This window comes from Lampris incognitus, chromosome 13, assembly GCF_029633865.1.
Source record: "Lampris incognitus isolate fLamInc1 chromosome 13, fLamInc1.hap2, whole genome shotgun sequence".
NCBI lineage: Eukaryota > Metazoa > Chordata > Actinopteri > Lampriformes > Lampridae > Lampris > Lampris incognitus.
The window spans coordinates 38892522-38919899 of NC_079223.1; the positions used below are offsets into that span (position 1 = coordinate 38892522).

Below are 27378 nucleotides of genomic sequence, written 5' to 3' on the forward strand. Positions count from 1 at the left end.
ACCCTGAGAGCAAGATAAGCAGTTTGGATAATGGATGGATGGATGGACGTACCAAATTAAAGTCTTAACTAAGAGCCAATAACCACCCCCTCGCCCCCCCCCACACACACACACGTGTGTGGGTGGGTGCAGGATATTTTCCTCTTTGAACCTTACCTTCAAAGATTTTGCCTTACTGATCTTTCAGATAGGTCTGATTATCGCTTTCCCTCTTGATGAATGACGGCATCCCAGTTATGTGTGATTCTGTGTCCTAGCTGTGACGGAAGACGGTTTCTATGCTTTTTGTTTTGACAGGGTGTCACAAGCTACGTTTTTGTCTTTTCTTTGTGTGTGATGGATCTTTTTTTCTTAATGTATCGCGTCCGCGCACCACGTGTGAGTGTGTGAGTCAGTGTGGGTGAGAGAGAGAGAGAGAGAGAGAGAGAGAGAGAGAGAGAGAGAGAGAGAGAGAGAGAGAGAGAGAGAGAGAGAGAGAGAGAGAGAGAGAGAGAGAGAGAGAGAGAGACTTTATGAAATTGAGTTCAAGGCTTTGCGCAGACTCTCGGTGTGTATTTTGCGCTGCAACCCTCCCAACAAATAAACCATTCTTACTTTTCCAATCGAATCTCATACTGAGGCATCCCATAAAGGAACCACTTGTTGTGCGTTTTGGAGGAGGGGGGGTGTAAAAAAAAGAGAAAAGCACGAAAAACGGGACAGAAAAGAATACCTGTCGTGTTTGCCCCGGCTACCAGCAGCAGACGGAGTCCTTCAATACGTACACCTACCTACCGGCAAGGAACTGCCTGCATCCGATAAGGGATCTACTCCACAAATTACGAGGACAGGGAGGGGGTGTGGTGGAAAGGGAAAAAAAACCCCGAATTGGTGAGAGGGAGAAAGGGAGAGACTCCGAGGGAGGGAAAAGGTCAGGACTCATTGGCTTTATCGCAATAAGGAGAGCGTCTTTACATCAACCGTTTGACAGACCGAGGAGACGAAGTGAAATAAACCAGCACCATATCCATCCGCCGCCGATATACCAAAAGGAAATCTTTGGATTTTTTTTAAATTTTCAAATTATCTTTAAAACCGGGTGTTTTTCTTCTTCTTCTTCTTCTTCGTCTTTTTTTAATCTTCTTCTTCTTCTCTCGCTCTTGCTGTTTTTAATTTTGGCGAAGTGCAGATTACGTATTGTGAATTTTGGAACCGTGCGTATTTTTTGGAGCGTCAAAACCAGCCCGTATCAGGATGCGCGTGTGCCCGCTGCTGCTCCTTCTCTGCCTGCTGCGCGCCGGGCGCGCACAGAAGTTCTCAGCTCTCACGGTAGGATAGCCACATATTTACACACACACGACCCTCAATCCAAAAACCCAAACCTCCACACACGAGGGAGATCCTGAACCCAGGGTTTGCATGTTTCTCTCGTGTGTCTAAAATCTTCTCTATGCAGTGGAGAGGGGCTCACTCACTCACTCACACACACACACACACACACAGGAAACCCCTCTGCAAGTTTGTGTAATTCAGTTCCTCTGAACCTTTATCGACGTGCACTTTACAATAGCCAATCATTAGAAAGACACATCCTCAATGTTTTTAGACTTTTTCATGTCTGTGCTTAAAATCATTGCTTGTTTTTTTCTTTTTAAACAAATGATTGAACAGAAATTTACGGTAAAGAGATAGTTTTAAATCTAACAAAATGCTGAATGTCCATTTTAACAACAGTGTGGCCGACCAATTTTCCCCGAAGATGTGATTTTTCTTTTTTTTGGAAGTCTGTTTGCATTTTTTTTGCATGTCTTTAATTATCTCAGGCTCACTTTCTGTATGGAGTGATGTATTATATGACCTCTATTTTAGAGAAGTTTGTCTTGGCACACCAGACCTTTAAATTCTCCCCAGGGCTGACACAATCTGTGTGAACTCTGTGTAGGAGGATGAGTGTGTATGTGTGAGATGGCAGTGCTGCTGGTTATCTTCGCTGGCCTGTCTCTATGCTGTTGATGGGGCTGTTAGCAGCATGTTCTGGGCTGCTTCCAGTGCCTACCTGCCTTACCAGCTTGCCAGCCTGCCTGTCTCTCTATCCAGCTCACTATTGTTGTGCCAGTGGCCCACAGGCCAAGTATGCAGCTATGGGTTGCATCCAAGAACTTTGATGACAATGCACTCTTTGGAGACTAGACTAGCCTTATCAGCAGGTCGGTGGTCCCGAAGCACATGGCATTGTTCATGGCATTGTTTACAGGAAGAGAGCCAGAGGACCAGCGCCAGCAGTGGGAAAGTGCATGATATATATATATATATATATATATATATATATATATATATATATATATATATATACATATATATACATATATATATGTACACACACACACACACACACACACACACACACACACAGATCAGCCAGAACATTAAAACCACCTGCCTAATATTGTATAGGTCCCCCTTGTGCCGCCTAAACAGCTCTGACCCGTCGAGGCATGGACTCCACAAGACCTCTGAAGGTGTCCTGTGGTATCTGGCACCAAGATGTTAGCAGCAGATCCTTTAAGTCCTGTAAGTTGAGAGGTCAGGGTTTCGTGGATCGAACTTGTTTTGCCAGCACATCCCACAGATGCTCGATCGGTTTGAGATCTTGGGAATTTGGATGCCAAGGCAACACCTTGGACTCTTTATCATGTTCCTCAAACCATTCCTGAACAACTTTTGCAGTGTGGCAGGGCGCATTATCCTGCTGAAAGAGGCCACTGCCATCAGGGAATGCCATTACCATGAAGGGGTGTGCTTCAATGATCTGCAACAGTGTTTAGGTAGGTGGTTCGTGTCAAAGCAACATCCACATAAATGCCAGGACCCAAGGCTTCCCAGCACAACATTGCCCAGAGCATCACACTGCCTCTGCTGGCTTGATTTCTTCCCATAGTGCTGCCTGGTGCCATCTCTTCCCCAGGTAAATGGTGCACATGCATCTGGCTGGCCACATGATGTAAAATAAAATGTGATTTATCAGACCAGCCCACCTTCTTCCATTGCTCCATGGTCCATTTCTGATGCTTACATCTCCATTGTAGGTGCTTTCGGTGGTGGACAGGGGTCATCATGTACACTCTGACCGGTCTGCAGTTACACAGCCCCATACACAGCAAGCTGCAATGCACTATGTGTTCTGACATCTGTCCATCGTAGGCAGTATTAACTTTTTCAGCAATCTGAGCTACAGTAGCTCTTCTGTGGGATAGGACCAGATGGACTAGCCTTCACTCCCCACACACATCAGTGAGCCTTGGGTGCCCATGACCCTGTCACTGGTCAACCAGTTGTCCTTCCTTGGACCACTTTTGGTAGGTACTGACCACTGCAAACTGGAAACAGCCCATAAGACCTGTTGTTTTGGAGATGCTCTGACCCAGTTGTCTAGCCATCACAATTTGGCCCTTGTCAAAGTCACTCAGATCCTTACACTTGCCCATTTTTCCTGCTTCCAACACATCAACTTCAAGAACTGACTGTTCACTTGCTGCCTAATACATCCCACCCCTTGACAGGTGCTATTGCAATGAGATCAATGTTATTCACTTACCTGTCAGTGGTTTTAATGTTTTGGCTCATCGGTGTATATATGTACGTATATGTATGTATGTACATATATATAATGTTTTTGTTTTTTTACTTAGAAGCCTACATATAGGAGAAAATGCAAATCCTCTTTAAGTTGAATAAAGCATCTTTTACTGCTACAGTCAAGTGTGAAAAGTGTGCTTAGGGAGGGATGATAGACAGTACTAAGTACTAGAGAGTGTAGGCCGAAGCGGCCGAGGAATGCACAGTGTCAGAGACTTGCCCCCATGATTTAGAGGTTGATGTGACAGCCACCGCCCCCAGCACCCTTATTTATGGGCCTTGTGAAGATGCCTTAATATCCAATTGGAAACAAATGGCCATGAGTTGTTAACCTGGGGTGAGGGGGTCACAGAGCCTCTCTCCCTGTCGGCACTATGAATTTTGGAATGTGGGAGGAAGTGTTGCATTGTGCTGGTGCGCCTCTGCATTCACACACACACACACACACACACACACACACACACACACACACACACACACACACACACACACACACACACACACACACACACACACACACACAGAAATATGAGTGTCTTTACTGAGCTGTCCTTAGGAATGAGATGCTTGGCAGTATCCACCCGGCACACAGAGTGCAGACACAGAGCAACATTAGGGTTTGGAATTTGTGTGGGCATGATGCAGCACCCACTATGCCCTGGAAATGATGGCAACCATTGGAGATCTATTTCAATGCATGGCTCGTCTTTGGTACAAAGTAACCTTTTTAACGAGTATCTGGATCTTTGTCACACTTCCCCGTTAGTTATTACCATAGAATTAATGCATCATGAGGCCTTTTTTTTTTACTTATTAGAATCGTGTGTGACTGGCACACAAGAACTTTGTTTATGGTGGCTTTCAAGAAACTGCCTCCATGTGTCAAATATTCTCTGCATACTTGAGGTTGGACAGGCAACTGAAAGTAGGAGAGATCTGCCTCAATTGTTCACGAAGCTGAATTTTTCCATGCCTTATGGAGGTCTGGAACCATGTGTAAAAAGTAAGGACAACATAGAACAATGACTGCCTCTTGTTCAAACCTGCACCAAACCCCAATTTACCATAACATGTGGCCTCTATTGCCCCCCAGTCTTTCATAAAACTGTGCACCTGCACGAAGATTTTTTTTCAAAACTTCACAACTATCGTCGGCCTTTCACACCACCTCTCTTTCTTTTTAACATCTTTCACAGCAATTAAACGCCTTTGCCTTTGATTGAGTTAATAGCCTGGTTAAAGGCTGTCACTTTCTTCCCTTTCCACCATGCTGGAAACTAATGATCCCCTTTGCATCCCGGCGTCCATGCAGGAAACTCCCGCCAAGGCCGCTTAACACATTGGCCACAGATCTCAGCTGGGACCCCCATTGACCCTTCAAGGCCGTGGTGTGAGGGGCCTCTCAGGGCGCTGGAAGAGGGGGCCCCCCCAGTCCAGAGAGCCCTGATCGGCCTACAATGTGCTCTCTGCTGGAGGCTCGCCTCCTCAGCACTCCATTCAATCCCACAATGCCACAGAGCCTGTGGGAGGTAATAGGATTTGATTTGTATGCTGGTTGGTCTTGGAAAAAAAAAACCCCAAAAAAACAACTTCTCCCTTACACTCCGACTGTCCAACCCCGCCGCCCCCCTGCTGCCCCCCCACACCTGACTGTCTCTGGTCCCTTACCAACCCCTTGTTGTATTGCCTCTGCATATGGGGGAAAAAAATCTTCCATGGGACATCAAGTAAAAAGTAAAAAAAGAATGTGTGTGTGTGTGTGTGTGTGTGTTTGTGTGTGTGTGTGTGTGTGTGTGTGTGTGTGTGTGTGTGTGTGTGTGTGTGTGTGTGTGTGTGTGTGTGTGTGTGTGGAGTGATAAAAAAACTGGAGGCAGAGTGATAGAGAGAGATGGCCCATTGAAAATGGGAGTGAAGAGGATTTAAGCCATACATGGATTTAAGCCACAATATGTGTTCTGTCTTGTGTGGGTCTTCTCTCATGAAGTGGAGGTAAATCAAAGCGGAGGCTTTCGCTGGATGGAGCTGAAGTATTGGCCATCCATCACTCTCTTCCTTCCCTGTTGCTGTGCAGGATGGTGGAGCGGGCCTGTAGGGGTTGGAATGAGACATCAGGGGAGTGTCAGGGCTGTGCCTCAGCTTCACCCATCCATCACCATAGGCCAAATACACAGACATCCGCTTGCAGGACGGCTATTTGCCATTAAGAGTACATGGGAGGAACACGCTTTTAGCCTCTATAACCTCATCCTCTCAGCAGCTTGCGTGTTGAATTTTTTTCGTACTTCACTTCGGCCAACTGGGATTGTGAAATAAACTCTTAGGGCTCTATCAGTTGGTGAATGTGGGTGGCTGATTTCATGGGTGGCTGATTTCATGGCCAGCTCTACTTTGTATCGTGGGATCTTGGAGCTGTATAGTAAACTAGCAGGCACTTGGAACGCTGCTGTTTGGAATAAAGTGGACATCTAGCGGGATGCTGGGCTGATGAATAACTGTGTTTGGGTTGTCATTCTGTTGGCTGGCAGGCACTGATAGCGATAATGCAGGAGTGGTGTGTGTGCACGGGGGTGGTCAGGGTGAGTTGTGGCGGTGGGTGAGGCCGCAACCTACCATCAAGCATGGCTGGACACACTTAACCATTATCAGAGCTGTTCCTGCCCCGGCAGGGCTGTGGTCTGAGTGGGAGCCACTCCCTGACCAGTCCGTCATGCCTGCTGGTCTTTATGTGATGGGGTGAGCTGTGACAGACAGGGTGGAGGGTGAGTGGAGGTCACCGCCGCAGTAGGATGTCAGAGGGGGAGGTTAGAGGGTTTTTTTTTTTTGAGCCACATCTACGGGAGACTGTCACTCAGAACCAATGATGCAGACAATCCAAAAAAACAGAAAGACGCTAAGCAGGATGAGTGTGTCTGTGTCTGTGTGTGTGTGTGTGTGTGTGTGTGTGTGTGTGTGGAGGAGGGGTCCCAGTGCAGCCAGTACACACGGAAATAGGCAGTAGAATAAACTTCATACTTGCAAGATCTTATTCCTAAATTATTGTGTGTTAACCCAGAGCTGCCGTGCTGTATCGTACCGACAAAACCGAAAAGTGTGCTATCCTGATTCTGATGGGAATCAGTCAGTTTGGACATGGTGCCGTGACCTAAACACAGGCTGCAGTTGTGTTGTGAACATTTAGGGTCCAGCTCTTTTTTTTATTATCATCCGCCGTCCTTTCATGTCACGCACATATTTCTGCAAAGAAGTGACAACACGTCGGTTTTAAACGGCAGCCCGGGAAGAAAGGGGTCGTAAAATTTTGTTTTTGAAAAATTTTCATTCAATCCAAACGACGTGTCTTCCCTCCCTCGCGGCTCCTCTTCCGATGTGTTTCAACGGGCCTCTCCTCTCTTGATTCCTCCCGGAGAGATTTATGAGCGGGGCTGACAGAGTGGGCCGTGTCTCCCCCCGGCCCAGGGCAATGCCGCCTTCCCGGCCAGCCCTCTTCCAGGTGCGGGGCGGCCCGGGCAGCCCCGTGGCCCCACAGCCCCCACAGCCGCACTCGTCTGTACGCAGGGGGCCGCTACCCATCCTCATTCCTCACTTCATTTGTAAGATGTCATATGCGGCTAATATTTTTTTAGTAGCCATCGTCCCACCCTCTTCATGGACCAGGGGGTCGTTTTTGTCTCCCTCCCGAGTTGCCTTGCCCTGTCATTTGAAAAATTACAATGGATTTATAAGGCCTACCTTTCAAGACAGGGCTTTAATTTCCTGCTTTGGGCCTTAGATTAATGTGTTTTGTGTGTGTGTGTGTGTGTGTGTGGGGGGGGGTGTTTCTGAGAAAAAGAGAGAGTTAGCATGAGGTTCAGTCTGTCTGGCCTGTTGTAAATGGTTGAAAGAGAGGACGTCCACGCTGATTTCTGTGCACACCCACACTCGAAAAACTGCACAATGTGAAACTGGATGGTAAAAAAGAAGCAAACTAAAAACGTGCTCTCATACAAGCTAAATATTTTCATTTGTTATTTTCACAAAAGAGTTTAGGGGAGAGGATATTGAAGTCTGCGGACAGGTATTTACCCACGGATTTATTCGGAAGCTGCACCTGCACCAAAGCTTAAAGTCATCGGGTTAGTTTTTGTTTCCCCTCCCCGCCTCAACCTACTACATTATTTCACACAAACGCATTAATTACACAGATACTATGAGATCCAGACGCTCCTACTGTAGCAACACAAAGCCCCCCCGACATCCAGTTTATTCAGCCATTCTCTCACTCGGCCTCTTCGTTTATCATAGCAGTCACAGCTCGTTGGCTCTGCCTTTTGTGTGTGCCAGTGACGGGGGGTTTCGCACTGCCACGGCACGCACAATGCTGGCATTTACGCAGGTGATCCGATGCGTTCAACCAGAGGTTTGCATCCTTGTTTCTCTTTTCATGCCTGACTAAGGCGCCCTAAAGAGCTCTCTGTCAGGCGAGCGCCTCCGCAGGTGTTGACGCAGACAAAAGAGAGAGGAAGCATCACTCAAGTGCTGCCCAACCTCTGGGCTCCCACCCTCCACCGAGACAAGACGCGGCACGGCGGCTCTCCGACAAGCTGACGACGGCCCTCGGCGCTGGCACGCTGCCTCATCTGGGTGCTTTCGTGGATATCGGTGCTCTATAATGTTATTTACATGAGGATGTGTCACTTGGTTTTGCACCCCGCAATAAAAGCAACTCATCATTTCTCTAAATGGCTTTGGCAACGGACCGCTGTCCCCGTGACTTTTTTTTCTTTTTTTCTTGTGTGGCATATTACCCTATGTTTATAAAAGGCTTTTGCCCATACATGAGCTCCAATCTTACCCTGTATTTAGACTTCATAAATCCCCCAGAATCACACCTGCAGTCGGAGTGATTAAACTGCAGCAGAAGAACTCGTTGATTTATCTGAATGGTTCCCTCACCGAGCATGCCCTAGATGTTTCCTCTGTTTACACACTGCGTTGTCTTTCTCACTTTTTTTTTTTGTTTTTGTTTTTTTGCAGTTCCTGCGGGTCGACCAGGATAAAGAGTGCAACATGGAGTGCACCGGAGGTCCCCGGAAACCTCTCTGCGCCTCCGATGGCAGAACCTTCACGTCGCGCTGCGAGTTCCTCCGTGCCAAGTGCCGTGACCCCCAGCTGGAGGTCATCCGAGGGCCATGCAAAGGTCAGGTCGTGAGTCACGCTTCAGCACCACCTGATGCTCTCAAATGTGCAGAGGAAGGCGAGGGGGGGGGGGGTCACACTTGAAACTTCTGGGTTAAATTCATTTCAGCAGAATTAATTCTTTGAGTGCAGGGAGGACGGCTGGGGCTGACACACCCGGAGACGAGAGCGAGGTCTGCTGCCCGCATGGGTTTTTCAGTGCAGGACTTTAGCACAGATCAAGGAAGTGTCAACCCCCTTTTTTAATGACCCCTCTCTCCTGTTGTTGTTTAAGTAAATCATATATGACACCACAATCAAATAGCTGAGATTAGCAGAGATCCTTTGCTTGTGCTCCCCTCGGCGCAACTTTCCTCTTCTGCCCATCCCGCAGTTCAGAGCCGCGGGGTCAACAACACCCTTTTCGACTGGTAACAGGGGCATGCTCTCTGAAGAAACTGAATGAATTATTCAGAGCCAGGGCCATTTGAATGAAATATCTTGACAAGAATTAATGGGCTGATTTTCACCGCATATCATATATGCATACTAACAGAGAAGCCTGTGCATTTGGGACCAATGGAGGAGCACAGATGAGAAGCGTAATGGGGAAAAGGAGGCAGTAAGGTCAGGCAGCTCACAGACTCCCTCATTGTTGTAAGTGCTGGAAGTAAGAGTCAATACAACCCAGCATTGCACCCCCCCCCCCCCAGGCCCTCCCACCTCCGCCCCACTCACTAACTCTATACCACCAGTTCATCGCTCTGCAGGCCGGGGACAATGCCTCATTCTTACACATTACAATATTAGAACACCAATGGAGGGGAGGCGAGCGAAAGAGAGACAGAGAGGGAGCAAAAGAGAGGGTTCGAGGCCCGCTGAAAAAGAACTTTTATATGATAGAAAAACATTCGGCAATTTCATGCCCTCACTGTGTCTCTATGGCAACATCTTTAAGCGGGACATCTGGATGTGGAGGACACAGTGGGGAGAGAGAATGGAGGTTTCCAGCTAGGAAGCTGAAAGGGACAAGAGTCCATGAAAGTCGTATTGTATACGTCAATAATATCGGGTCTCTATGAGTTCCCCCCACCCCCCACCGTCCCATTTCTAGAAGGCCCTGGTGACAGACACAGGGAGGGACTTCTGCAGTAGCCTAGTCGGCAGCCCGAATAAACCGGAGAGTCACACAAGCGCTTGGGCACAGTGATGGGTTTGTGTTAAAGGATGGCGAGACTGGCACCACATTTGTTTTCTATCACAGGAGTCAGATGATTCAAGTTGTCCTGTCATTTTTTCCAGTCAGCCTTTTGGTCAGAGCCCCCTGGAGAAGGACGATGCTTTTTTTGGGTTTTTCCACTGGAGCTAACTTTAGAGCTCCTCAACTCCCTGTTTCCCTCCATCCGGAACATCCACCATCTTGCCCCCTCTCCACACCAGTGACAGCGACACACACACACACACACACACACACACACACACACACACACACACACACACACACACACACACACACACACACACACACACACACACACACACATCAGACTGAGAGAAACCAGTGCACATTCCTCTCCTTGTCTCTAATGGACAACCTACAGTAAGCGGTGCTAGTGACATAGGGCCTCCTTACCAGACTGGCGACCGTTTTTCAACTTAGCATGAATCATTGTTTTAATTCGATTTGAGCCTGCCAGCCAGGCACTGTGTGACAGCTTATACAGTATGTCACACAAAGTTATGATCAACTGTCCCATCGCGGAAAAAGCATGTGCTGAGAATTTGCCCAGCTGGCCCCATTGGCCAGGTGAGATGAAGCAGCACTGCAAAAAAAAGAAGGATGATTATCCATGGTTCTGTCGAGGAGATGTGAAAGGACTTGGGGTGCACGGAGGTGAAAAGTGTCTGACCCACTTTCAAGTCTGTATACTCAGAAGACATCTCATATCCTCAGTACAGCCTGAGCTGTGCTGAAGAGATGGTTGAGGTTAGAAAGAGAGAGAGAGAGAGGGGGGGGGAGAAAGAGACAGACAGACAGACAGACAGAAAGAGAGGGTTGGTGTGTGTGTGTGTGTGCCTGTCTTCCTGTGTGTGTGTCCATGTGTCTGTGTGTCTGTCTGTCTGTCTATATATATTGGGGGGAGGCAGGTTTTTCCTGTGCATCAGCCCTTTTCTTGGGTGACTGGAATGTTCTCCAGGAGAGCACTAGCTGCCTAGCCCGATAATGGCTTTACCACTTGGCCACTGGGCTGCACAGTGCAGGCTTGCATGATTCACTCCTAATAAGACGGGGGTGTTGGTTCTATTCCCAGCCACACAAGCATCTGCCACTTCCGAAACGTTGAATTATTTCCCCTTCTGTCTCCTTCTCCCTCGCAGCCCTTTTTCTTTCATTCTTCTGCTCGGTGAGATTCAACATCTCCTTCTGAGTTGGAACATATTTGCTTTGATTTTGGCCACATGAGAAAATAGTTGGGATATGGATTGCATCTTGACTCTCTGTTATATGTAGTGACTCTAATGATTTGTGGTCATTCTCAGATACATCCAGATGTGTAGCAGAGAAGAAATACACTGAGCAGCAGGCCAAGAAGCTCTTCCCCCAAGTCTTTGTGCCTGTATGCAACCCTGATGGCACATATAGTGAGGTAACAGGCAAACAAATCATCTAACACAACGTCTTCTTTTTTAGGTTTCATTGATCTGTATGTGAACACCAAGGTCAGGTACAGGGCGAGGTCCAGGTACAGTTACAATAAAAAAAACAACTCATCATAAAAAATGTTTGCACTCTGGGAACTCCTCATTCAGCTTTTATTCTCATCTTTTTTTGGAACGACTTTGTTAATAAAACATGCATGATTCAATCTCCTGGTGTGCAAAGCTTCCCTTTTTTATATTCTTCCTGCATATGGAATAAATTGTTCGTGAACTTTGTTAGAATATGTGAGTCCTCATTTCATTCCATGCCTCTTCTTTTATGGTTTTGCTGGTTTGGACTGTGCTGAAACTTGTCTGTAATGCTGTGTCCATCACAGGTGCAGTGCCACAGCTACACTGGATACTGCTGGTGTGTCACGCCCAACGGCCGGCCAATCAGCGGCTCAGCAGTGGCCAATAAAAAACCACGATGCCAAGGTTGGATTAACCTCCTAAACGTGGCTGCTAATGATGCATCCAGAGCATTATTCAAAACACGATATATGGGGCGTCTGGGTAGCGTAGGGGTCTATTCCGTTGCCTACCAACATGGGGATTGTCGGTTCGAATCCCCGTGTTACCTCCGGCTTGGTCGGGCGTCCCTACAGACACAATTGGCCATGTCTGCGGGTGGGAGGCTGGATGCGGGTATGTGTGCTGGTTGCTGCACTAGCCCCTCCTCTGGTCATTCGGGGCGCCTGTTCGGAGGGGGAACTGGGGGGAATAGCGTGATCCTCCCACATGCTATGTTCCCCTGGCGAAACTCCCCACTGTTAGGCGAAAAGAAGTGGCTGGCGACTCCACATGCATCAGAGGAGGCATGTGGTAGTCTGCAGCCTTCCCGGATCAGCAGAGGGGCTGGGGTCGGAAGAGTGGGATAATTGGCCAGATACAATTGGGGGGGAAAGGGGGGGTGTAAATAAATAAATAAAACCTGATATATGGATTTATCTGTTGGTAGTTTCCAGAAAAGTGACTAAGCTAAGTGTTTAATATCACATACCATTAGAGAGAATCTGGGGCAGTTTCTGATCCCATTATAAAGTTGAAATAAGATCGCTAATGTGCACTGGAATGATCCGCACTGGAGTTTTACCGAATAGATGATGGTCAAGAAAATGAATCACGGAAAACTGACCGATATTTCATAATCTATGGGAGGTGCAGTGTAATCCACTGTCCTGTGGGAAGTCGGTCAGTGAATGGACCTCAGAGACCGAACGGCCACCCGGGGACTGCATGTTGCTCAAGGCAAGGGGCTGTGGTGTAAATAAGCCCAGTAGAAAATCCCTGCTGCAGCATTGAGCAACAAAGTTAAACTGCAAGGAATGCGAGCGTTCTTTGAGAGCCGGGTTTGCCAAGCAATCAAATAACCAATGCCACATGTCCTCCATGTGTGTCTCTGTGGGGGTGACTTGGAAGACGTCGCTATCTCAATTGTAAGGCGGTTACAGAATTAGCCACTGTAGCAATAGAAGAAGACACAGCAGTTTCTGTGAAATCTAAAAAAAAAAGAAAAACATATTCATGCAGCCCTGTGGGCAATGAGGCCACTTTACCTCCAGTCCGTTAATCACAATCAGGGAAAACATCGCAGAAAGGTCATTGCATGCATCATGACGTGGTCCTTTTGTTAGCCGTTTTTGTTAGCCGCTCATTCCTGTGTTGTCCAACTAGGCCAAATGACAGATTTGATTATCTTTCTTAATTAATGAGTATAATGTCAGTGTTCGTGTGTGATGGTGACGTTCCCATTAATTCTAACAACCAGCCCTTAAACATGATTTTCAGGATCAAAACAAGAGAGGACAAGCACAAGAGAGCCAGGAAAAGCAGGTGAGACCACAACGCAGGTATAATTCATATGCGTATGTGTATATATGTACGTGTGTGTGTGTGTGTTTGTGATGTTTGGATCCTTGCATAAGTGTACCTGATCACGAACTCATCTGTGCATGTACATGCATTTGTTTGTCTCCCTTGGCTTGCACCTGTGTTGGCCTGTTAAGACTTGCCTGTCCAATATTCAGTCAATTGAGACAGTACAAGCAGCCCCGGGGGCTGACATAAAAAAAAAACAAAAAAAACGCTGTCTGTTACTGTGCAACGGCTCCAAAGAGAGGCTGCGTCAAGCTTTAATACACACCACCAGCTGCCCCGGTGCTCGTAACTGCCCCGTGTCTTCACCGGGCAGGGAACCAGCCAGCCAGCGGCCCTCAGTCACACAACACACACACACACACACTCATAATAAGCGTCCTTTTTCTAACATTAACTTCCAAATTCCCTTCTTCTTTTGCAGCCTCAGTGTTATGTGATGTACAGAATGCTAACGATTTATCCTCTGTTCGATTCCCTCTTGTTTTCTCTCTCCGCGTCCCCCCTCTTCATCTAGCTCACTTGCTTTCTCTCCCAGCGACAATTTTCTTCTTTTACAGCTCGGCCGACCGCCGTTCCAGACACACAGTGCTACTGCCTTTGTATTTCCAAAGCTGATTTGTTTTAGTGATGGTGTTTGATTGACATGAAGAAGACCGTCTAGCTCAGGCACCTCCCAGTTTGACTCCCTGATGCTCGTGGTTTGCTGTCCACACAGTCTTCCAGGAGTGTGTGTGTGTGTGTGTGTGTGTGTGTGTGTGTGTGTGTGTGTGTGTGTGTGTGTGTGTTCACGTGTGTGCACATGCATGTGTGTGTGCATGTACATGTGTGTGTGTGTGTGTGCGTGAGTTAGAGAGAGCACTAAAGAGAGAGGAAAGGGAGAGCGGGGGAAAGAGAGCATGTATACATCAATGTCTGTCAATAGGGTTTGTTTCCCTCAGCGTGTCAGTTGTGTCTGCAGCTCACTGCTGTAAACACTCGGTGGCGTGTCTGTCTGAATCCGGCCACCTCATTAAACATAGATCAACCGGGAATGCAAAGTTTGTGCCCAAAGAGGGGGTGCGGGGGTGGGGTGAGGGGGTGGGTAGTCAGAAGGGGAGAGAGGGGGGAACAGTGCAAAAAGAGGGGGGGCGGACTGGTAGGCGTTGTGGTACAATCTGGACTGCTTGCATAAACAGGGTGGTGAAAGGCAGAATAAACTGTAGATTTGTGGTGTCCTGAGTTCCTGACACTGAAAATAGCAGCGATTGCATCAATACTTGTGATTCTGCAGGGGCCCTGATCCCTCTCCCTCGGTGTGACAGAGGCGAAACCGTCGAACGGGTTGAGCCGAGTTGTTCCTGGATGCCCCCACTTCAGGTGTCTGACCCGCGGAGCGGATTCACACTTTTGGAATCGTTTCCAGTTGATGACTGATGCACAGCAGTAAAACTTACGCTGTGCGACCACAAATAGCGTGAGGGTTTCCTGGCAGATGCTTAAAGAAGTGTTACAGTCATGTAAAAGACCACAAAGTAAAGATATGTCATTAGTGGTTTATCGTAAATCCAAATCATAAATATGCTCTTTAAAATGGCATTTCCATCCAAAAGTTCACCGACTAACCATGTGTCTGCAAGATCGGACATAGAAAACGTATGTTGGTTTGTTTTTGTAATGCTTTTTTGTTTGTTTGTTTGTTTGTTTGTTTCATCCACCCAGCATGGCAAACTGTACAGACGTGTTTTAAATGGTGTCTTGGTGCATCAACGGAGATTTCTCTGCAGAAAAAGAAGAATATAGACGAGAGTTCGGCTTAATCTCCGTTTGCGGAGCCACCTAATGGGGTCGACAGTGAGGCCCCGACTCGGCGTATTAACAGAGCCTCGTTTTAAGCAGAATGTTTAACCCTCAATGAGGTTAACCGCACCTGCGGCCATGGTTTGACATTAGCCGGCTCAAACCCTACACCCCTCTCTCCCTCTCTACCACAAATCAAACAAACAAACAGAGACCAAACAAACATTGAACCTCACCCACCCACTGTTAATTGGTTCATCTCGAACATGTGCATGCCGTTATATCGCATTCCTGCGACACTTGCACGCCTCCTCTCCTGTCTCTCCTGCCCTTTACAGGTTTCCGAACCCCAATACAGGCAAAGGAAGGATGGAAGAGACAGAGGGGGATGACGGGGCCAGTCGGTCCCAATCCTCTTTTTAATTACTTGAACTAATTTTCTTCTCAAGTTCATAACGTCTGGTTTAAACTTGTATTTGTTGTCCCAAGTGAACCCATGGGAGTCTATGACCACTATACTTACCACTCACGGTGCTCCTCTTCTCCTTCATCACTGAATCTCACACCTCTCTCTCTCTCTCTCTCTCTCTCTCTCTCTCTCTCTCTCTCTCTCTCTCTCTCTCTCTCTCTCTCTCTCTCTCTCTCTCTCTCTCTCTCTCTCTCTCTCTCTCTCTCTCTGTCTTTTTTTTCCCCTGGCCGGGCAATGTGCAAATCTGACTTAGTTGAGTATACTGAAATCTAGCTTACTCTCGTAATTGTAGTCTCCTTGCAAATATTCTCCATTCTAAATGCAGATGAGTCCGCTGGCCTAGTGGTGGAACCACAGCCCCCTGCAGATGAAGAAGGTGAGCTCTGAGCAAAGACGCGATTCATTTTCATCCGGTGCTGATTTTCATATCCTACGTGCAGAATGAGGTTTCATAATCCGTCGGTGCAAGTCGTGATTGATGTATTTTGGTTCTTTTCTTTCAGACATAATTTCCCAATATCCAACCCTGTGGACGGAGCAGGTCCGGAGCCGTCAGAACAACAGAACCAGAGCACAATGTATGTTTCAAAGAACACATTTTTTCAATGATAGTGATTGGTTATACTCTAGCTTCAGCCACAGAAAACCGGTTGTGTTTTTTTTCCCCCCACTTGTGTGAACAATCATGGTTTGAGGTTGTCCCTGCCTGTTGAGGACAGATGGGGGGTTGTGAAACAAATGCATTTCAGCGTTGGAGTATGTCAGGCTTTGAGGAGCTGGCTCTTTTGTGGGCTGCACATTTTGCAGCGTTACCGTAATTATCAGCACATGGCATTAAAACAGCACCCTCTGTTCACATGGCTGGTCCCATCCTAATCTCTTTTTGCACACACACACACACACACACACACACACACACACACACACACACACACACACACACACACACACACACACGCACACATGCACACACACATGCACACAAAATACATCAAAACACATCATCTGACAATCTCAACCACTCACTCACCCACTCACTCACCCACACACACACACACACACACACACACACACACACACACACACACACACACACACACACCCACATTGGCTCTAAATAGTTTTGTTTTTTTACGGCGTATGCAACAGTTTTCCCCAAAGAGAACAGAGACGATTGATCCATTCAGTGAGATCAGTTGTGTGTGTGTGTGTGTGTGTGTGTGTGTGTGTGTGTGTGTGTGTGTGTGTGTGTGTGTGTGTGTGCAAATCCCATTATCATAATTTACAATCAATAAAAAAAGTCTGCAAACACAGTGTTGATGGTTTTGATTATACATGTGATTTTTCCTGTAGAGGACCCCTTCAGATGAAGTGGAGCAAAAAAGACTCGTTGGAGAAAGAGGGAGGCATTTCATTAGGCCTCTTTTGTATGGGTAAAGATCTAAAAAGAGAATAAACAACAAAAAAGGGAGATCCATAGACTTGCTATTGCTTCTGAGCCTGGAGGGTAGCCGCAGAGAGGGAGAGAGAGAGAGAGAGAGGGCGAGAGAGGGCGAGAGAGAGAATGAGGTTGATGATGAAGAAAAGTCCCATTGGCCAGAGGAGCTGGGTTTTCTCTTTTCTCTCCAAGCTAGCGGAGGAGTTTAATGCTCTCTGAGCTCTGCTGGAGAGCTGTGTGGCACGGCAGGAGGAGGTCTGATTGGTTCCTGCTGGGGCTCTCAGAGAACAATCTCTCTATATGTATGGATTATAGAGGGGGTTGCTAAGGATAATGTTCTTCCCCAAGAAGAATAAACGTATAAACATATGCAGTAGATAGCCCACGGAAGTGTGGGCTACATAGGCACATGCACCACTGTGCCTATGTAGTTTTGCATGTGTGTGTGTGTGTGTGTGTCTGTGTCTGTGTCTGTGTATGCATGTACATTTGATAGAAAGAAAGAGAGAGAGAGAGAGAGAGAGAGAGAGAGAGAGAGAGAGAGAGAGAGAGAGAGAGAGAGAGAGAGAGAGAGAGAGAGAGAGAGAGAGAGAGAGAGAGAGAGAGAGAGAGAGAGAGGCTACATCATCGGTTTGACTCTCCATTGATCTCCCTTTGTTTTGTCTTGTTTCTTTCTCTGTCACACGTATCAACAGAAGGCAGTTAGTTGGGTGTCCAAATATTTACTTAACTGGGTGCATAGGGAGCTGTGCTTATTCATTAGCCCATTAATGGCCATAAACAGTGCCATAGGGGGCTGATAAACCAGTCTCGCAGCACTCATCCTCAGTCTTCCATTCTTCTCGGCGGCGGCGGCGGTGGTATGCTGTGCTGGTGGGAGCAGCAATGCGGGGCAGCAATGGGAAACATTTGACTTTCAAGAGGAATTAATTCAAGTGAATGTTTTATAGATCCACACAATGTGTGAGCCAGATCTGGTCAGGGGTGGATCCAGTTCTGTGATTTATGTGTGTGTGTGTGTGGGGGGGGTTGTTTATTTATGTGCATTCATCCTTGCCAACACTTATTTACCTTTGACCTGTGACTCCTCAGCCTCGTCATGTGACCAAGAACAGCAGTCGGCCCAGGAAGAGGCCAGACAGCACAAGAACGAGGCGGTGTTTGTTCCCGACTGTGCCAGCGGAGGGCTTTACAAGCCTGTGCAATGCCACCCTTCCACTGGCTACTGCTGGTGTGTGTTGGTGGACACGGGCCGGCCCATTCCCGGCACCTCCACGAGGTAGGAGAGATTACAGCAAACCCAAACTACCATTACTATACATGCCGCAGAGGTATTGCATGGTTCTTTCAAGGTAAATGATATATGGACTGTATTTATACAGTGCTTTTCTGGTCTGCCGACCACTCAAAGCACTTTACAATGTACGCCTCACCTTCACCCATTCACACACACATTATACACTGATGGCGGAGGCTGCCATGCAAGGTGCCAACCTGCTCATCAGGAGCAGTTAACAGTTCAGTGTCTCGCTCAAGGACACTTCGACACACTCTCCGCAGGAGCCGGGGATCAAACCAGTGACCCTCCGATTACTAGATGACCCGCTTTACCCCCTGAGCCATGCCGCCCCATATTTTGTTGTACTTTCCTCTTGTCGCCTATGTTTTCTAGGTCCAGTTGTATGGTTATTGTATTGTCTGGTGGGACAAACCCTGAGGAGTTTGGTCCTCCTAGAGGGTTAACAGTAAATGAATAAAGCAAAAACAAAGACACAGTGAATGAATGATGCATTTAAGATGATCCATATTTTCCAGGGTGTGGCATGGTTTTGATCTAAACCTGCAGATAGAAAGTATCATGGCCAATGGCTCAGTATGACTCTGCAGAGTTGTGAGTGGCAAGCCAAGGATCAGTCAGGCTAGCAGAGAGGGGCACTTGTGTGTGTGGGTACGGATTTATTGAGCAGCGGAGCTGGGTATCAGATTAACAAGGCCCCAGGCAGAGAGCCAGACAGCACATTAGCACACATATGGAAGCATGGATTTTCCCCCTTCTCTTCCCTTGTCCCGGGTCCGTTCTTGGCCTAGTCGCACAGTGGCAGTCGGGGCTACGCTGGTTCTCCACAGGGGCCATGAAAGCTTCCTTGTGTCTCACGATCCCTGCCTCTCTGCCTCTCTGCCTCCTTTCACCCCTTTCCCTTCTCTGTCTAGCATGATTATTCATTCTCTCTCTCTCTCCCCCTCTCTCTCTCTCTCGCTCTCTCGCTCTCTCTCTTTTCAGTCCTCTGCCATGCCTTAGCTGGTGCCTCTGGTTTTGGACCTGTTTCACAGTCTCTCATTTGTCACTGAATATAACCTGATTGCCATAGAATAAACATCGATTTAAGCTGTTTGGGGCTAATTGGAAACACGTGATTTACTCTGATTTCAAACCAAGTGAGATTTTCAGCGTTACACACAATGTCTATTACTTATTTTGATTTCCAGTGGGTCAATATTTCATGGAATGTATTCTGTGCTGCAGATATGAACAGCCAAAGTGTGATGGCAACGCCAGAGCCCACCCCACGAAACCCAAGGATCATTACAGGAGTAGACATCTCCAAGGTACGTCTACAAAGAGTTCAGCTTCCAGCTGTGGCTTGTGATGCTCAAATTGTGATAAGATTGTGTTAATCTGTATGTGAGTGTGTGTGTGTGTGTGTGTGTGTGTGTGTGTGTGTGTGTGTGTGTGTGTGAGTGTTGACACCATTAACATCACTGGTCTGGGGGAAAAGCTTGAAAAAGTTTGAGGAGTCCCAGATACTGCCCCTCGCCGTCCAGAGAGCATACGGAGACGAAGATAGATCAGGTGGTGGTGGGGGGGTGAGTGGATGGGTGGGGGTAGGGGTAGGGGTGGGGGTAATCTCCAACTGATATGGGGAGATGGAAGATATCAGGGTGATAGGCATGGAGGGGAAACAGCGTGGGGGAGAGGCAGAGATAATGATGGGTAATAGGATGCCAGGGAAAGGTGCTGATAGATAAACTGACGAGTGTAGGTAACTGAACGGGGGGTGGGGTGGGGTGGGGAGGGTGGAGTTAGATGGGGGGAGGGGAAGAGAGGATGGAGGATAGCCTCGGTTACAAGTGGGACTGATTGTTCGTTGTGTTGTGAGGATCCTGATAAATAAGGAATTGTTCAAACAGTTGCAGAGATCCAGGAAAACTAGGGCCACTGACAATGTTAAAGCTGTGACATTTCAACGCCAAAGGGCGATTTTCGGCGTATAACTGAGGGGGATGTTGCTTGGCGTGGACGAAAGGGCTCACGGGTTGGTTATGTCAGTCTGAAGCAGTTTTATAAATACAAGGGGGCAAAGCTACATCATCACCCAATCAGGTTAAGAAGGCCGCTTTCAATAAACCCGGTCGGCACGTCGTTTACATTGATGGCCGCTGGATGCCGGTCGCAAGTTTAGCTGCCCGTGCACCCACTTCCTGCAAGAGATGGTTTACCAAACTAGTCGAGCCAGTGTTCTTATCGGGAAATAGATAAAGGCGCTGAGAGGCGGTTGGCAGGTTTGCTGTCTGTAGCTGGAGGTTTTCGCTCTCTTTGGGTAGTTTGGTAAACATGTTAATAATCCAGCAGCCCGTGAACAGAGCGCCCACTGTTTCCTCCCATCCGCTGCTGTTTATGTAAGGGTGCCGGGCCAGCGCATGCTGCAGAACAGGTCCATTGAGCCGCACGCCGCCTGTGCTTATAGGCACTGAGGACACTTGTATTGTAGTCAAACTGTAGCATGCTGGGAAAACTGACGGATAAATTAATCTTACATCTGATATTTTAATCATTTTGTTTTCCCTCTCAGGGGCATCAGCACTGTAGATTATTGCTGGGTGGTATTAAACTGTGAATTATTATGATGTGCATCTTACAACAGACAGCGTGGGGCAACATCACAACCGCCCCATGACCTCCGCCATTATCTTACACACCCAACAAACACAGATCATAAATATATATCTACTGACCCTGTTACACACAAATATATCTACTGACCCTGTTACACACAAATATATCTACTGACCCTGTTACACATACAAATATATCTACTGACCCTGTTACACATACAAATATATCTACTGACCCTGTTACACACAAATATATCTACTGACCCTGTTACACACAAATATATCTACTGACCCTGTTACACATACAAATATATCTACTGACCCTGTTACACATACAAATATATCTACTGACCCTGTTACACATACAAATATATCTACTGACCCTGTTACACATACAAATATATCTACTGACCCTGTTACACATACAAATATATCTACTGACCCCGTTACACACAAATATATCTACTGACCCTGTTACACATACAAATATATCTACTGACCCTGTTACACATACAAATATATCTACTGACCCTGTTACACACAAATATATCTACTGACCCTGTTACACACAAATATATCTACTGACCCTGTTACACATACAAATATATCTACTGACCCTGTTACACATACAAATATATTGACTGACCCTGTTACACATACAAATATATCTACTGACCCTGTTACACAAAGCAAATGCTTTCTATCACATACGATCATTCACACACACTCGCACAATCTCACACACACAAACACACACACACACACATAAAAAACACAGACACTCTCTCCATCCCTCTCACACGCTCTCTCTCTCTCTCTCCCTCTCTCTCTCTCACACACACAAACGCACACACATTCACACACTGAAAACACACACATACACACATAAACAAACACACAGTCACACACACACACACACTCAAGGCACACACATAAACAAACACACAGTCACGCACAACAACACACATTCAAAACACACACATACACACACGCAGACAAACAAACACAGTCACACACACAAACACATACACATACACAGACACACTCAAAACACATACATACACACATAAACAAACACAAACTCACATGCACAGTCTCTCACACACACACATACACACATAAACAAACGCACATTCACATACACAGTCTCTCTCTCTCTCTCACACACACACACATAAACAAACACATAAACAAACACACACATACACAGTCACACACACAAACATACACAGACACACACTCAAAACAGACACATACACGCACACATAAACAAACACACACTCACATACACAGTCTCACACACAAACACACACTCAAAACACACATACACACATACACACATACACAAACACACACTCACATACACAGTCTCTCTCTCTCGCTCTCTCTCTCTCTCTCTCTCTCACACACACACACACACACACACACACATAAACAAACATACACAAACACACACTCACATACACACACACACACATAAACAAACACACTCACACACACATACACAGAGACACACTCAAAACACACACATACACACACAGTCACACACACACACATATGTGTGCATAAACCTAGACTCAAATCCAGACCTGCCAGATCCAATCCTGCATTATACCAGCCCAGTCCTCAGTTAAAGCAGTGCTGAACAGGGTCTGAAAGTGCAGCATCTTGTTTTCTTTATGAGCTGTTGCGTCAGTGGCCGTAAACCCGGTTAGTGTACAAACCTGGTATAATTATAAATGTTGCCTTCACATCACGGCAGCCCATTTGCTGCTGAAGCGTCGGTGTTGAGAGGTTTATAGGGCGAGATGCGAGGAGGGAGCGACTCGCTCTGAAAGGAGCAAGGGAGGAAAGCGGTGTGTTTGGCCTGCTTTTTTCCCCGAGAGCGCGATCGTGGGACAGAATTGCGGCAGGCATTGGGAGCTGCAGCTGTGAGTGCCGACAGGGCTCGGCCCCTTGTGACTCCATAAAATAACACTGCCCACATATTGACACTAACACATACACACACACACACACACACACACACACACACACACACACACACACACACACACACACACACACACACACACACACACACACACATATATGCAAACATGCACTTACTGGCCAACTACATGCAACGCACACAGCACACATATGGAGGCATGCTGAATAACAGCGTCAATCTTTTCAACGGACAAAAATCAAAAAATTTGAGGTTCTCTTGACGTTTGCGTCAAGAGCCGCAACTCAGCTTTACCTGCTCCTATTTCGTACCACATCTGTCGAAGTCAGGAATTACATAATTATAATCATCAAGGAATATGGCAGGAGCCATTTACTGCTTTAGCCTGCGACTCGACGGAAAATGGCCAGACTCAATTTCCTCTGAATGACAGCAGGAACATTTGTGTCCTGCCCCTCAGCTAAATGGTGCCCAGACAGACAGAAGTTGATCTGTCCCGCCCCCACAAAAACCCTCCGCTGCCAAGAGGAAGGGGCTTAGAGCCTTACCTGATGGCTTCGAATTTGTATGAACTGGAGGCATATTCGGATTCCTGCAGGATTACAGAGAGGACATTTACTCTCCATGAAAAACAGTGAGCGCCGAACAAGTCCAACTGCATACCCACAAAACCCTTTTCAGTCAGTGGCCAGATAAAAACACTTTTGCCTTCTGAAGGTGCAGTTGTGCTGGTGTCTAGACTAGGGTCAGATATTTTATTGGGTCTGGGCCAGCAAGGGCCTACTAAAACTTAAATGCAAGTCTCTTCAGCCATGGCAGAGCATGTCGAGGTTGAGCGTGTAAGAGTTTGGGCATGTGAGTCTCTTGACCCTTGGCTTGGTGCGGGCTGATAAAGCCTTGTGCTACTTTGGAGGAGGTGGAACAGAGGCTGGCTGCTGGGTGTTTACCCCAACGCTGGTCGCCACCTGTTAGAGAGGGGCAAAGCATGCTATTATCTCCAGCTCAGGAGAATCTGGCCCCGCAGGCCTGGGCCATAAAAGAGCAGCAAAAACCCTGGAGAATTTCTCCTCCACAGGCGGTGTTGCAGGGGGGAAGCTAGACGGTGAGGGAGCAGAGGAGATCTTGGGAGAGGAATCTGACAGGCCCCTGTAGCCTTCAGCTCTTCAACAAACAACCTTGGCCCCCCTCACTCTTAAAACTATATGGCCTTACACACAATTACTATTATTAGGGTCATTCCACTTCAGTTGTCCCTCATGTTCGTTTCGCTGAGGTTTGTTACCCCCCCCCCCCAGGTCTGCATGTGACTCTGTGTGGAGGTTTTCTTTATTGGTTTTGTATGAGCTGTTAATGACAGACACTATCTTTTACAGCTGTACGGGCTGAGTAGATCAATTTTCTTCCTATGCTTAAAAAACACCTTAACACTTAATATAATTTCAAACGTCAAACCCCACCCACTGAAGACCAGGTGGCTGTGCCACAGTTTGACATCTCGGTTTGCTCAATAGCGCTTGCTATATATACCGGTCACATTGCTGGTTTGAGTCTTGACTCATGACCTTTGTCACATGTCACCCCTTCTTCACGCCATTGTCCGGTCGGTAATAATCCTGCAGCTAATCTCTCGGATGAGCGCTCAGCCCATGTCCATATAGTAACTCCTCCTGTGTCTGCAGCTATGTTCGTCTCAGCACTTGTCTGGGCACTTGTCTGGGGTGATTGTCAGGTATCCTCTTCTCTGCCCAGATGAGGGGAGGTCTCACATTTTATGAAAGGGAGTAAAAAAGACAACTGTGACAGGCTTGTTATGCTTTTTTATTTTCTCTTCTGCTGTCTTTATTATGCTGCTCACGTTAAAACTACGCTGTCTGTCATTTGAGGCCCCTCCCCAGATGTTTATTAGCCCACCTATGATGGCAGTATTACACATTGTTGCCTCTCTGTTGACAGGGGGATAATTTCCCTGTTGTTTAGGTTTGCTGACATGTATATATTTGTGTCCATATCAAACTCATAATGCATGGACGAACACAGCTATCTGTGTTTTGCTTTCCAGGCTGTCCTGGCAAAGAAAACAGAGTTCCTGACAAGTGTTCTTGATGCGCTGTCGACAGACATGGTGCACGCTGTCACAGATCCAGCATCTGCCGGCAGGTATGGCGCTAACCAGAGTACTTGTTCATTTTTTTTCCCTTTCTGTTACAAATTATGGATGGACAGATGAAGGGAAGGACGGTATGCGTGGATGGTTAGATGAATAAAATGATGAATGTAGTAATGAATGAATGGATGTGTTTAGCTGCCTTACTGATAGATTGACCGGTGGATGGATGTTTTTGTAGAATGGCGGAGCCAGACCCCAGCCACACCTTGGAGGAGAGGGTTGTCCACTGGTACTTCAGTCAGCTGGACAAGAACTCAAGCGGTGACATTGGCAAGAAGGAGATAAAGCCTTTCAAACGCTTCCTGCGCAAGAAGTCCAAACCAAAGAAGTGCGTGAAGAAGTTTGTGGAGTACTGCGACATCAGCAATGACAAAGCACTGTCCCTCCAAGAGCTGATGGGATGCTTGGGCGTGACCAAGGAAGAAGGTGAGCTGATCAGCACACTTCCTTATTACCTGACTAAATGGGCCTTCAGACTTAACGTATGTACATGTACATGTGTATGAATGTATTCACCCACTGAAAGAAAAGTAGATGGGAAAATTGAGTTAATCACTGTGAGAATTCCAGGCAGACACTCAGAAAGTGGATTATAGGGCGTCCGGGTAGCGTAGTGGTCTATTCCGTTACCTACCAACACGGGGATTGCCGGTTCGAATCCCCGTGTTACCTCCGGCTTGGTCGGGCGTCCCTGCAGACACAATTGGCCGTGTCTCTGGGTGGGGAGCCGGGTGCGGGTGTGTGTCCTGGTCGCTGTACTAGCGCCTCTTCTGGTCGGTTGGGGCACATGTTCAGGTGGGAGGAGGAACTGGGGGAATAGCGTGATCTTCCCATGCACTACGTCCCCCTGGCAAAACTCCTCTTGCGTGAAAAGAAGCGGCTGGCGACTCCACATGTATTAGAGAAAGCATGTGGCAGTCTGCAGCCCTTCCCGGATCGGCAGAGGGGGTGGAGCAGTGACCGGGGCAGCTTGGAAGAGTGGGGTAATTGGACGGGTACAATTGGGGAGAAAAATGGGGAAAAGTCCCCCCCCCCCCAAAAATAAAGTGAAATTATATTTGGTACAACATGATGGTACAAAATCCACGAAGTTCTCCACCTACTCGAGACTAGTCACTGCGGTTTGAGGCCTCTGGGATGTCCAGGTAATGTGGTCGTTAATGTTTATGTCCCTTTTTGGTTAACAGGAGCCAAGACAGGAGACAGCGTGTCTTCCAGTAAACTGGTATGTTACTCCCCTGAAGGATGTTAACAGTCGTTAGCTATTTATCAGTTATTCCAGCCTATATGAATTTAATTAATTGATTACTTAATTAAATGTTTTATATATAGTATATCAAAAAACTTAACAAAGTACAAAATTTCCAATTTCTTCTCAGAATCCTTCAAAGAAGCAGGGCTGAGCCACCAACAAAGTTTCCCCCTTCCCCTTGGAGATGCTGCCCTTACCAATCGGCAATATGGAAACCATAGTATTTGCACTTTGTACTTTAAAAAAAATGTAAATTCACTTTGTAGAGATAAGGTATTTAAACAGACTGCTGAATCTGTGAATGATGTAGTTAGCTTTTTGTGTCCTGACAAGCGAAAATTATTTAACACATACAATGTATGTGTCCTTTGTGTGTCTAGAAAGTGTAATTTTCAGAGTTGTACAAGTTTTCATGTGTGATGCTGCATTACATTCCCCTGCCCTCATTGTCTCATTCCATTCATTGTTATTAATGTTAAAGCAAATGTTTAGATAGTTTGCCACACGGCTACAATAACGTAGAACTTACCGTCATACATGTACTGACCCATACAAGCCTTTCTTTGCTTTGTACAACCAGAATGTTTTAAACATGTTTCATACAAACCCTACTTGTTCCCATGTATTCATGTTTATTAGAAATAAAGAACTCTTTTATACATGGCTGTGCTCTGTGGGGCTGTGACAGTGTGTCGGTGAAGGTTGGAATAGGGGGAAGAAAGTCTTGGTTTCTCATTAATCCAATTAGTTACTGATGATGTTTGCCTTCTCACTATGTAAACCTTGTAATGTTTTTGACATTTTGTGTTTTCTTGCTGTGTCTTTAATAAAACACCTTGTTGACACAGTCTTTAGCAGCCAAGTATTAGTCATACATAGCAAAGGCTGTGTATCATTCCCATTTTCAGACCTGCTTGCCAATTCCCCTAGGGCAATGTTTTTGAATTGGAAAAACGGTTGGTGCTAATTTCTGTTCTCTTCACACACTTCATTTCACAGGTAGATTGAAGACAGATAAATGGACAAGTTTAGTATCTGCAGAGTATGTGTGTACGTGTGTCAAAGGGGGATGTTACGAGCA

At 46.8% G+C, this 27378-nt stretch overlaps 1 protein-coding gene across 1 annotated transcript; it reads left to right on the plus strand.

Moving 5' to 3' along the window:
• Positions 1-584: 584 nt before the first annotated feature.
• On the plus strand, positions 585-27133 carry smoc2 (SPARC related modular calcium binding 2). Its single transcript, XM_056292230.1, is given in 14 exon segments — positions 585-1308; positions 8629-8791; positions 11311-11417; positions 11808-11907; positions 13261-13305; positions 15888-15971; positions 16099-16173; positions 18126-18312; positions 19558-19640; positions 24938-24947; positions 24949-25035; positions 25224-25471; positions 26233-26270; positions 26425-27133. Coding segments are annotated over 14 exon segments (1326 nt in total). The 5' UTR covers positions 585-1233; the 3' UTR covers positions 26449-27133.
• The last annotated feature ends 245 nt before the right edge of the window (positions 27134-27378 follow it).